At 39.4% G+C, this 12,231-nt stretch overlaps 1 protein-coding gene across 2 annotated transcripts in view; it reads right to left on the bottom strand.

Moving 5' to 3' along the window:
• Nucleotides 1-11,748, bottom strand: part of SLC44A3 (solute carrier family 44 member 3) — a 43,303-nt gene extending 31,555 nt beyond the window's left edge. For both annotated transcript variants that reach the window (XM_063298289.1, XM_063298288.1), the window contains exons 1-6: nucleotides 11,537-11,748; nucleotides 7,970-8,077; nucleotides 6,418-6,560; nucleotides 5,831-5,967; nucleotides 3,236-3,329; nucleotides 1,314-1,483 (exon numbers count right to left, since the gene is read on the bottom strand). In XM_063298289.1, the coding sequence (XP_063154359.1) occupies nucleotides 1,314-1,483; nucleotides 3,236-3,329; nucleotides 5,831-5,967; nucleotides 6,418-6,560; nucleotides 7,970-8,077; nucleotides 11,537-11,563 (679 nt within the window). In that variant the 5' untranslated portion in view covers nucleotides 11,564-11,748. The remainder of the gene's footprint in view (nucleotides 1-1,313; nucleotides 1,484-3,235; nucleotides 3,330-5,830; nucleotides 5,968-6,417; nucleotides 6,561-7,969; nucleotides 8,078-11,536) is intronic.
• Nucleotides 11,749-12,231: the final 483 nt, after the last annotated feature.

The raw sequence follows: 12,231 nt of genomic DNA on the forward strand, positions 1-12,231 counted from the left end.
CAACGCATCACATGACTGCATCAACTTATGATGGCAGCTCCAGCAGTCCCAGCTGCCATTGTTAGCGAATCCTACACAGTCGCAGTAGCCTGCGATCACGTGATTACCATCTGTGACCTCCTGCTGGCTTCCCCATTGACTTTGCTTGTTGGAGTCAGCAGTGAAAGTCACAAATGGCGTTCACGTGACTGTGGGATGCTACAACCGTCGTAATTGTGAGCTGGCTGCCAAGCATCCGAATCACAATCATGTGACCGCAGGGACACTGCGACAGCTGCAACTACAAGGACCCGTTGTAAGCCTCCCTCGTTCAGCACTGTCATAACTTCAAATGGCCACTAAACAAGTGGTCATTAAGTGAGGACTACCTGTATTCACTTTCCTGAAAAGCAAGAATATTAAAAAAACAACACTCAGTTCTTGGGAATATTATTACCAGTGTAGTTTTTTTTTTTTTACATTTCATTAGCCCCATTTATAGCTTTTGTTTTATTTTTAATTAATCATATCAATAAATATTGAGATAAATGTGTTTTCTTACTTTACTTTGATACAACTGCATGGGACTATATGCTCACAAGCACTTTCTGCTACTTTTCTTACTAATCTGTCTTCAAAAAGCAAAGGTTAAAGGATGCTCCTCAGCAGAATTCCATGAAGGCAAGAGCAGCTGTCACTGAAAGTAGAAATGTGTGTGGGGTAGTACTGTAAGTTTATACCTGAATCTCATTTGCTTCTTAGTTTTGAATGTATGTTAAAATGGGTATTTTTGACTGGCAACTATCATGACATGTCATAAACAGTGAAATCCTCTCCAGCAGCCATTTTATGAACAGGTATTATAAAAATTGCATTATGAGCTCCCATTCGTCCTTCTCTATTTCCTGTTTTTTGTAATGTAACATTCAGAGAAATTTCTGGAGAATTCAAAAGCTTGCACACCTTTTTGTATCTATCTGATCAGTCATAAAAAGGATTGGCATGATTTGGGGTAGATTTTGATTTTTTTCCCATTTGTGCAACATTAATATGGACATTTTTTTTCTTTAAGAAAATTATTATGCATCTTTTCTACATTTTAATAAGAAAAAAATGCCTATCACTCACTGAGATACATTAGTGATATGTAGAACAGAGAACTTTTAAGCTAAATTTATGATCAGAGATATTCTTCTTCATGGGTAACTTTGCCTTTATTTGTTTGAAGATGATTCATCAGAGCAAAGTTGCATGTATCTTGTAAGGCACTAATAATGTATTTTAAAGATAAATGTAATTAATTTTTATATGAATTAAATTGAGACTCAACTTACCCAATGCAAGAATACACAGTCCTGTTACTGTATCTCTTCCTGCCATAAGCCCACCCAGAACACGATGAAAGATGTCCACCTCATTTACCACATCTATTAGTACAGATGCAAACTTGGAATAGCATTCAGTGTTCCGTGGAACACATCGATTAAACAGCGGAAAAGATAAGCTGGATGATTAAAATATATATACAATAAATGTTAAAAAGAGAAAACGCTGGAATGAAAGTTTCAGCTGCATTGTAGAGCCAGGGAAGGGCAGGGAGAACAACTATATAGACTGGATTATCCCAACCCTAGATGTCATTAGGACTGTAAGTTGCAGAATCCCTAGGTGGAATTCCAGATTTTCAGCAATCTGGATAGTGTTTGGGAAAGGCTAATACATCATACAGGTTTCGCTGTATGATGTAGCGCTTAAGTTTTGAAAGCAAAAAGCAGCTTCAGTGAGAATGGTAACTGCACATACCACCTGCAACTCACTAAAAGTTGTGAACAGTTGTGCAATTGCAGAGAAAGACACATCTGCTTTACAAGTGCTATGTACACATCCTCCCCATGCTCCAAAGCAGCTTTTACTTTTGAGTGCAAAGCACTGCTAAGCCTGAAAAGATAATAGATTTACTGTGCTATTTTAAGAAGGAAGCCTATAAGGAAAATAATTCTCCCAAGGTAATATAAAGAACCCCTTCTAAGAATATTTTTGTTTGTATTGCTCCAAAATTTACCCATCTTAATCCAGAGGCTTTTTGTCCTCCAAGGGAGATTTAATGGATAGAGAAGCAACATCATTTTGTCAAGGACAACTCTTTTATGCAATATAACTACCCTACCATAGAGCTGTTGTTGATATGGTTGGGCAAAAGCACACTGTCTTTCAAGCTTGTAAACTCTTGACTTTTGAGGGCATGCTGTACGTGCCAAAGAAATACTTGCCCATTCAAAAAATATATGCCACAGCTTTTGCACAGCTAGTCATAAAATGCGATTTGCCATTACAAAATAGGTGAGGATTCTCCTATAATCATCTGTAGCCTCCAAGATGACCCCTACCATCATCCGTTTTACCTGGAAGTAAGCATGACTGTTAAACAATCACGTTCTAGTTAGTCATGCAAGAGTTACATTTAAGCAGCAGCGAGAGCTTGGCTTAAAAATTATTTTTCAAAATTATTTGCAAACTAAACAATCACAAACCAAATAGGAATGGGAACAGGTACAGTTGACTTGGCTGGTTTCTACTGACTGAGCTGCTTAAAATGATAATTTAAGTACAGGTAGTCCTCGACCTATGACCATTTGGTCAGCGACTGTCCCAAGTTACAACAGCATTGAACAAATGGTAGTTACAACTTGTCCTCCATGGTCACGTGACTGCAATCTAGGTGCTTGGCAACCTGTTTGCACTTATGACCGGTTGCCAAGCACCCTGCAATCACGTGACTGCCTCTCACTGCCCCTTGCACCCTCCCTGACCCGCACAGCACCTCTCATGCACTCTCCCCAACCCTTCCCACACCCCTGCACACATGCCCCACCCAACAGCTGCCACTTACCTGCCTGCGGGCCTGAGACTTGCAACTGACATTAGTTGTGGGAAGCAGGCAGTAAGTTGGCTTGCCTAACAACTGTGAGATTCACTTAATGACGGCAACCAGGACTGCAGGGATTGCTGTCACTAACCCATGTGGTCACACTTTATGACCATACTGCTTAGCGATAGAAATTCTGGTCCCAATTGCCGTTGTAAGTTGAGGACTACCTATAGAGTGCTTGGAACAGACAGAACATTTAAAATATTCCTTCCTTGATACCACTGAGTTTGTTCTCAAAATGAGTAACCAATGCCTTTTAATGTAAAATTAGTAAATTGAATGCAAAATGTGTTTCATTCTAGATAAATAATATCCAGTTGTTCCTACCTTGGTGGCACTGGTAGGGTAGGACAAAGTCCAGTGGCTTTGGATCTGTGTATACAACTGGTAGCATTCAAATTGTATGTACAAAGGCAAGAACCTACAGAGAATAAACCCATAAAATATGTTCATAATTGTACATGCGCGCGCGCACACAGTATTCGGAATTGGTTTTACTGATTTTATTTATTTATTTGTATCCTGCCTTAATTGTTTTTTATAAATAACTCAAGGCAGCGAACATACCTAATACGCCTTCCTCCTCCCATTTTCCCCACAACAACCATGCTGTGAGGTGAGTTGGGCTGAGACAGAGTGACTGGCCCAAGGTCACCCAGCTGGCTTTCATGCCTAAGGACTAGAACTCACAGATTCCTGGTTTCTAGCCCGGTGCCTTAACCACTAGACCATTTTAGGAAATCGTAGATCACATTTCATAATTTCTTAACGAGTAAAATTTCAGCAAAACTGAAATATAATTAAAAGACATAGAAAATGAAAAAGGGAGAAAGCAAAATCAGTAAATTGGACAAAATATCCATTTTATTACAAATATATATATATATATATATATATATGTATATGTATATGTATATGTATATGTATATGTATATATAAATAATTTTAAAGCCCATGTTAAGTTTTGGAAATTGTAATAAGCAATTGGTTCCATAATTCTGACCATCTTCAAGAAACTATTCTTCAGTAGGGCTACAATAGCCAGGCTGCAAAAAGCCAGCCAACCATTAGACAGCAGTAAGAGTTAAGAATTTTCAATATCTGTTTGGTCCCATTTAGCATGCATCAGGATTTTTGCAGCTCAGTATGCAAAACTGTCTTTCCAACCCTGACTCCTTAAAAGGCCTTCTTTCTAGGTATAAAATTTTAACTTCAGAAAATGGAAGCAGTTATATATGAATTGGAGGAAGCATTTCTTTAGATTAGAATTCATACTTGCAAATGTATTTTCCTTTTTTATTAAAGCCCTGCACTCTTTCAGTGGGAAACGACTGCAAAAGACAATAGTTGAATTCTGTTTGTTTTGGGTATGTGAACTGAGCTGAATGTGAATCAAGTATGTGAACTGAACACAGCTCAATCCTGATTATCCCAAGCTTTCAGTTATGTGATTTAGAAAGTAATTTTGTTGTTGCTCTTGTTAAACTACTTGGAGTTAGCAATTCTTGCTGAGCTATAGCCAATAATCAGAGATAAATCATAGATACATTCTTATATTCTGCCCAGCTCTGCTTTAAATCCCTGATTCCCAGGCTGTCAGGACGTAGGAGTCAGCATTTTATCAGAATATAGGCCAAAAGCCAATATAACTGATCATAGTGATCTGAATATGCCTAGTAAGTTTGTATTAAATAGCAGGGGATTATTTACAAAGCCTCCCCTGCTGGTTGGGATTATGAAAGTTGAGCTCCAACACATATGGAATATACTGTATCTTGGAAAGTATGAGCAGAAATGGGGGAAGGGAGGCAAGGATACAACGGCATAAAATGGTTTCAATATATTAGTGAAAATTCCCAATGCAATTTTAGAGGTTATGCCCTATTATTTATTTATTTTTCTACCGCTACTTACCTATTTGGCTTAGGCTTTACTTGGGCAATCATCGTGTTGTTGGATGGGTAATGACATTAATACTTCATGTAAATATATGTTTGTACAGTACCCTATAGACAGCCAGTTTGGTGTAGTAGTCAAGACATCAGACTAGAAATCAGGAGACCGGGAGTTCTAGTCCCACCTTAGGCACGAAGCCAGCTGGGTGACCTTGGCCCAGTCACTCTTTCTCAGCCCTAGCAAGCAGGCAAGGGCAAACCATTTCCAAAAACCCTTGCCAAGAAAACTGCAGGGACTTGTCCAGGCAGTCACTAGGAGTCAAAAACTGACTTGAAGGCACCAAAATTTTTTAAAAAGCAGTACCCTGTAACTGTTCCGTTTCAGAAGGGAGTTATTACTTTATCATCTCAACGCTGAGACAAGATTCTCATATGTTCATATTCTTCTGAACGGTATTCTTAACTGATCTTGGACAACTGATCTTGGACAAAGGAAGTGGATTTTCTGTGCCCTACTTATAACTAAAAAACCACTTTTTAGTACTGGAAAAACAAATATATGGCCCCGGCTATTCAACAGTCTGCAGCTTTACAAACAAATCACTTACCAAAGTAGATTAGCTATAGATTATTATAATGAAATACAACTACCACTGAAATTCTTATGTGGAATTTTTATATAGGTAGGTAAGTTTCCTAAGGATCTTTAATAGAACTGCAGTGATAGACACTGGGATAAAAAACCTCTAATTTTACACAAATGCCAATGGTATCTGAACTGGTGACAATTAACCAGAAAAGGTATCCTTATAGATATGTATCAAAACATATGCTCTGTAATGTACAATGGCAATAAAATAATGCTGAAAGGCAAAAAATAATTTGGACCATGTGTATATGAAGTCAATCAAATCAAATTTATTCAAGCCTTTATCGATTAAGCAATTAGATATTTTATCAGACTTCAAAAGATAAATATATACACAAAACCATGCATATAAAGGAATCCATGTATTTGGTCTCATACCATTGTTATCTGCAAATAGCTGAATATCTTCCAAAGAGTTCAGTTGCTCCTGTGGACAGCTTGATACACATAATGCAGCTGAATTGATATTAAGGTTTTTTATTTCCAAGCCACATGAATTCAAAAAGAACACAAATCTAAGGATAAGAGAGAAAATCTCTATTTAAGAATCAAATGTCCACTTTACTTCACCAACAATTTTCACCTAGCCATTAAAAGCAGCAGAATTTTTAAAATGAAACCAAAAATGAAATTCTATTTCACGTTTCACACTGCATAATACTGCAATTTTATTCTGATTTATTCAATATATATAGGATTCTGATTTATTCTGACTTATTCAATATATAGGATAAATTTTAATAAAATATTAAACAGGAAGACAATTTTAAGGCTTAGAGGATTTCTAAATATTCTTGGATCTTAGCAAAATATTGTTATACATTATTGTTGCTTTAGGATATTTATGCATTCTTTTCTTAATGTAAAATACCTGTTAGCCACACCAATTATGGATTTCTGATGGATCAAATTCCACTTTCAATATATGGAGGTAATGTTAAAATAGTATAAAATAACTTGCTCACTTTTTGTTTCTCATATCTTGTCCTGACAAAGGTGCACCAACCACAGGAGTGTTCTTCCGACCACAAACATTTCCATAGCTATCATATCCAAATATAAGCCTTTCTGAAGCTCCAGCGGTCACAGCATAGCCTGTTATAAACATCTATAAGAAAATGCACACTTCTTTATTCTTGGAATTCACATAAATCTGCCAAACTATGTCATTCTTTCTAGTGAACATTATGGGTTATCTATTTCAATGCTTAACTTAAGTGTATTTATGATGCCTTTATAATGCAATGATGTCAAGTGAAGCATTTATCGGAAGCTGTAACAGAACATTATATACCTCCTGCTTTCTTACCAGGAAACGTATGGTGCTTTTGCCAACTCAAGTCCACAAGCCACTGAGTGACCTCAGTGGCCGATAAAATCATCTTGAAGCATCCCAGATCATCACAAACAGCAAACTTACTGACAGCTGGATTATTCTCAACTATTCCTGGCAGTCAGTGATTATACTTTTTTCAAACAGTTTAGCTCTACGTACTTGCTAGTGCTTGCAATTCCATAGACTCTTTGGGTGAAGGGAGGACAACAGAAAGGAAAGATGAGGAATTGTTCTGCATACCATTATAGGAAGGTGTATGATAAAGTCAAAACATATTCTTCTCTGCTAATATGGAGAACTTTAAGATGTCAGGAAAGGCAAAGAATATTTACTGATACCCATAAAACCTCTCCTCCAGATAAAAAGAAATAAAATGTTCAAGATTAGTAACCAGCCCCAGTTTAAGGGAAAGTGATGAGCAGGGAGCCTCTTTTCCTTCCCCTTCCTGAGCTTGCCCCAAATATGACCTTCTGATTATTCTAGCCTGGGGGAGAGGGGAGGAATTCTTGCTAAAAGCTGGATTAAACATTCTAATACCAAAGTTGATTTCCCTACAGGTAGTCCTCACTTAACAACCATTCATTTAGTGATGGTTCAAATTTATAACAGTGCTGGGAAAACTGACTTACAACCTTGCAGCATCCTGTGGTCACGTGATTGCCATTTTTTACCTTCCTGGCCAGCTTCTGGCAAGCAAAATCAGTGGGGAACTGCATGATTTACTTAATGATCATGTGGTTTGCTTAACGTTTGCAGTGATTCCCTTAACAGCTGCCGCAAAAAAGGTCATAAAATCAGGTCAGATTCGCTTAATGACCGCTTCACTTAGCAACCAAAATTCTGGTCTCAATTGCGGTCGTTAAGCGAGGACTACCTGTATATCTATAGCCTTGTATCTAGCAGTCTGGCAGTCACAGTTATTTTTCTTAGGAGAAACATATTCAATTGTAGTAAAATACTGAAACACCTATGCCACTACAGCTCGCTATGACATAACAGATATACAGTTGCAAAACCAGTTTAAAATGATATTGTGAAATTTTGCTTCCAGAAAAATTGATATACTCAAAGATTAACAGCTGCAGTTGAATAAAGCAATATTTTTATCAGATTATTCGCTAATGATTTCAATCACTTATCATCCTTTCCAATACATTTATTTCAACAGGAACTCTACTTACCAAACCTGCCCAAAAGAGGAAAAATATTATCAACCAAAAGCTGTCCGTGCATTTCCTATATATCGATGGTCGCCATTTTCTTGATTCAGGAAATCTATCTTCAGAAACCTAGAATTTACACATAATATATATTTTAAAATGCATTAAACATCAAGGATGTTTAGATAGACAACATATTTTTTTTGTATGCCACACAATGGATAGTTCTGTCATTCACCTTAGTTTAATCTGCACAAAGCACACAAGCATCAGATTATAAACTTCAAAAGATTAATTTAGTAGCAAAGGTTTCTGAATACCTCAAATCTGGAAACATACTGGTGGAATAGCTAGAAGGTACCAACAGAGATAAAAGGCATGCCCCTGTGAATCAGCTATTCATAGATCAAATAGAGCATTTCACCACATATAGTTCCTCACAATGCGCAACAGTCTGGGCCTTCACGTCATGATGCAATGCTATTTTCTGACCTGAAGAGGAAATGCAACCGGCCATATAGTTCTGACAGGAATGGTATCACCACAGGGTTTCTCTTTTGTGGTGTTTTCTCAATTTTTATAGGAATACACATCTCAAATGGAAACCTCGTTATTTCTGTCTCAGCATAGCATTGGTCAGAATATTTGCTCTGAGCTCCAAGTCACTGGAGAAAACCTAACAGTGTAAAATAATATTAAAGCGAGATGCTTTTATTCTCTTTAAGATGTCTCTATTTTAAGCCAACCCACATGCGCTGAGGACATACCCCCCCCCAGTTCTTGTTCACACTAAACATTATTTCCAATTCAAACAGACAAGAAAATATACATACAATATAATATTTATTACACTATAGTATAGATTGTACACTATATTTTTTTAAACTCGTATGGCCTAATACAATTAGGGAGGAACAGCAGTTTGGTTGCTAAGAACTGAGTAAGTGGACAAGATTTGCATTATGTTCAGCTATCTATTTGCATACATGGGTCCAAGAGGCTGTAGACTCAAAAGATGCAATCAGCTGGGTTTCCAGCATCCCTTTTGAATGGCATTCTAATGGCTCTACTTCAAAAGGTAGCAGGTGATTACTTCGATTATGCAGCACTTTTAATTTGATTCCAAAACAGTGCTTTGGAAAACCAAGGAATATGTTTTATTAAAGGGAACTATAGAGGGGAGCTCAAACTTTGCACAGCCCTGGTGATTACTTTCATTAGGCTGCAAACATGTATTTATTAACTGTCTCCTTCTAGCCAAAGCTTTTGGGGATGCATACATGCAATGGCAATCTCCCATTTTGATTACTGAAATATACTTGGCAACATTTAAAATAACTTGGAAATTTCAGAGAGTTAAAAACAAGGTGTACTGTACTGACTACTAAATTAGATTGACCAATGCAATCACATTATGCCAGTGTTTTGCCACCTACATTGGTTGCAAACCATTTCTGAATGAAACATTTAAGGGCATTAACAAAGGAATTAACTTTAAGACCTAAATGGACTGGAGGAATTACCTGAAGATGTATCTTCTCCAATAGTTACTCTACATACTTTAATATTTTCCTATATGGTCTTGGTCTCCCCTGCCAATTGAGGCATGCTACATGGCTATAAAAATAACCTTCCACAGGAGCACCCTTGAGTTCTATTGTGATTTGAGATGCTAAACTTTTGCTGCAGATTTTATCAATAATAACTTTAACAATTCATACAATGCATTCTAACTGATTAGTTGCATGCCTTGAGGAGAAGTGCTGTTTAGATGCATAATACATGTACAGGCAGTCCTCACTTAATGACCATTCATTTACTGACAGTTCAGACTTACAATAGTGCTGAAAAAACTGGCTTACAATGGGTGCTCACACTTAAAACTGTTGCAGCATCCCCACAGTTATGTGATTACAATTTGGGCGCCAGGCAACCTGTTTGCATTTATGACCATCATAGCATCCTGTGGTCATGTGATCACCATTCTCGACCTTCCTGGCCAGCTTCTGGCAAGCAAAATCAATGTGATTCGCTCAGCAACTGCAGTGATTCACTTCATGACCACTCGAAAAAAGGTCATACAATCGAGTCAGATTCGCTCAATGACTGCTTCGCTCAGCAACTGAAATTCTGGTCTCAATTGTGGTCGTTAAGCAAGAACTACCTGTATAAATGACCTATGAACACTGTCACTAACTATGTTTTTTGTTGTTGTTGTAAAGCATTAAAAGAGGTACTCCACATTGAGCAAGAGTATGAACGAAACACAACTCTTTATATGGCTCTTATGCAACCTACAGTATTCCTGGCTGATTTCATGTGCATGTATACAGCAAATATTTTGCTTTTCTCACTTGCAAAGCAAAATAGCAGTGCATGCGTATGCATGCAGACATCTGGGAAGTGCTTCTAAAGCAGCCTTGCAAAACATGGTGGCTGCTACAATGATTCAAAGAGTCTTTTTGTTGTTGTTCCTACTCCTGCATGTTGCAAAGCACCTCTTTCAAATGCTTTGAACAGCTTTATTGCATGGTTGCTCAATATACGTCACCGAAACAAACAAAAAATTACTCCAAGGATAGCATCCTCTAGGACTCAACTGATTTGACATCAAAAGAAAATTTAAATAAAATTACAGCAATTATATGGCACTTAACTGTTTTGACTAACCTAAGATTTCAAGGCAAATTACTCGTTTCCCACTTAGGACCCTAAAGTGCTGGAAAAACTCAGGTTCAGATTCCCCTTTAGCTTTAAGATGATAGGGTAACTTAGCCACAGTCACTAACTGTCAGCACAACCAACCTTGGGGGAAACTCTGGGTTAGAGAATGTGATTTCCAACACCTTTAACTCCTGAAGGAAACATGGGATATACACTTAATGGATAAATAAATACGTTACACGGGTCATGATCTGAATGGAACAGATGCAAATTTATTACCAATTACATTATATTTATACCCTGATTTTTTCCCCCCCAAAGAGAACAAGGCAGTGTACGTGGTATTCTTTCATTCTCCATTCTATCAGCACAGCTTTGCCGAAGTGGTTAGTCTGGGCTTTAACGACGGGTCCAGTGTCATTCAGTGACTGTCACAGCTCAATGAGACCTAATCACGGATCCATAGTCAACCCCTCTGGGCAGAGCTGAGCAAGGCAGGGATCCTTATGAAAGAATCTCTGAAAAATGGTCGATCAGCCTTTGCTTGTTGAGCCCACTGAGATACGGAGAACCTGGCTTTTCGAAACATTCCCTCAACTTGCAAACCAATTCGGTTGTCCCTTCCTCCTCCGCTACAAATGCACAAGAGAAAAACTCGCCGTGGAAAGAGGTCTCGTTACTATGGAAGCGATACCTTTCATGCACCTGTCGGCGGGAGGCTACGCAGTCCGCCTTCGCGCGTAACTTTGGGGGAAGAAAACGCGGCTCTCCTCGCGTCGTTAGCGTCATGCCGAGGCCCGAACCCTAACGCCCAGACCTTCCAAAAAGTTTCCCCCACAACGGTGCGAGGGTGGCCACCCGATCTCGCCATCCCCCTGCGCTCATCGCAAACCCCTCACTGAGTCCCGCCGCGCGGTTTCTTACCGAGTACTCGCCTCTGTAGCACGCCATACTGCTCCCTTCCCGCCTCCGCCGTTTTCGGTGCTGGGGCAACTGGGGCGGATCCTTCCTGCTTTGCCAGCCTGGGGAAGCGAGGCCGTGAGGGCCGGGCCGCGCTGCAGCTGGGCGCGGACCGCAGGTCTAGCAAAAGTCTCTCAGCCTCTGGCTCGCTCGCTCCCCTCCCGATCTGCAAACCGACGCTTGAGGGTTGAAGCGCCGCCCTGCACAATCGCCGCGCTCGTTGCCCCCGGGTTTCTGCACGCTTTGCCTTTGTTTTCCTTTCTGGGAAGAATATTCTCGCTGGGGGTGTAGAATTTCTCCCGGGAGTGAGCAGAGTTTTTGGAAACTCCACGCGCAAGAGAGGCGCGCGCACGGACCCAACTTCTTGGCGAAGGACCAAAGGTAACGCGTTTCCCATTCTCGTGTGGCTCGACCCTACGCATCTTTCGTGGATAAGCCAAGTCCTTTGGCATGGAAGATGCCCAGTTTCGGTGTGCGTATTGCAGCACCTAAGCATGGTGCGGTGAATTTTTACCCCCTCGCGTTTTTTTTTTTTATTCGTTTAGTCGCTTCCGACTCTTCGTGACTTCATGGACCAGCCCACGCCAGAGCTTCCTGTCGGTCGTCAACACCCCCAGCTCCCCCAGGGACGAGTCCCTCACCTCTAGAATATCATCTAT

The sequence above is a fragment of the Candoia aspera genome, chromosome 3, assembly GCF_035149785.1.
Source record: "Candoia aspera isolate rCanAsp1 chromosome 3, rCanAsp1.hap2, whole genome shotgun sequence".
In the NCBI taxonomy this organism is placed as follows: domain Eukaryota; kingdom Metazoa; phylum Chordata; class Lepidosauria; order Squamata; family Boidae; genus Candoia; species Candoia aspera.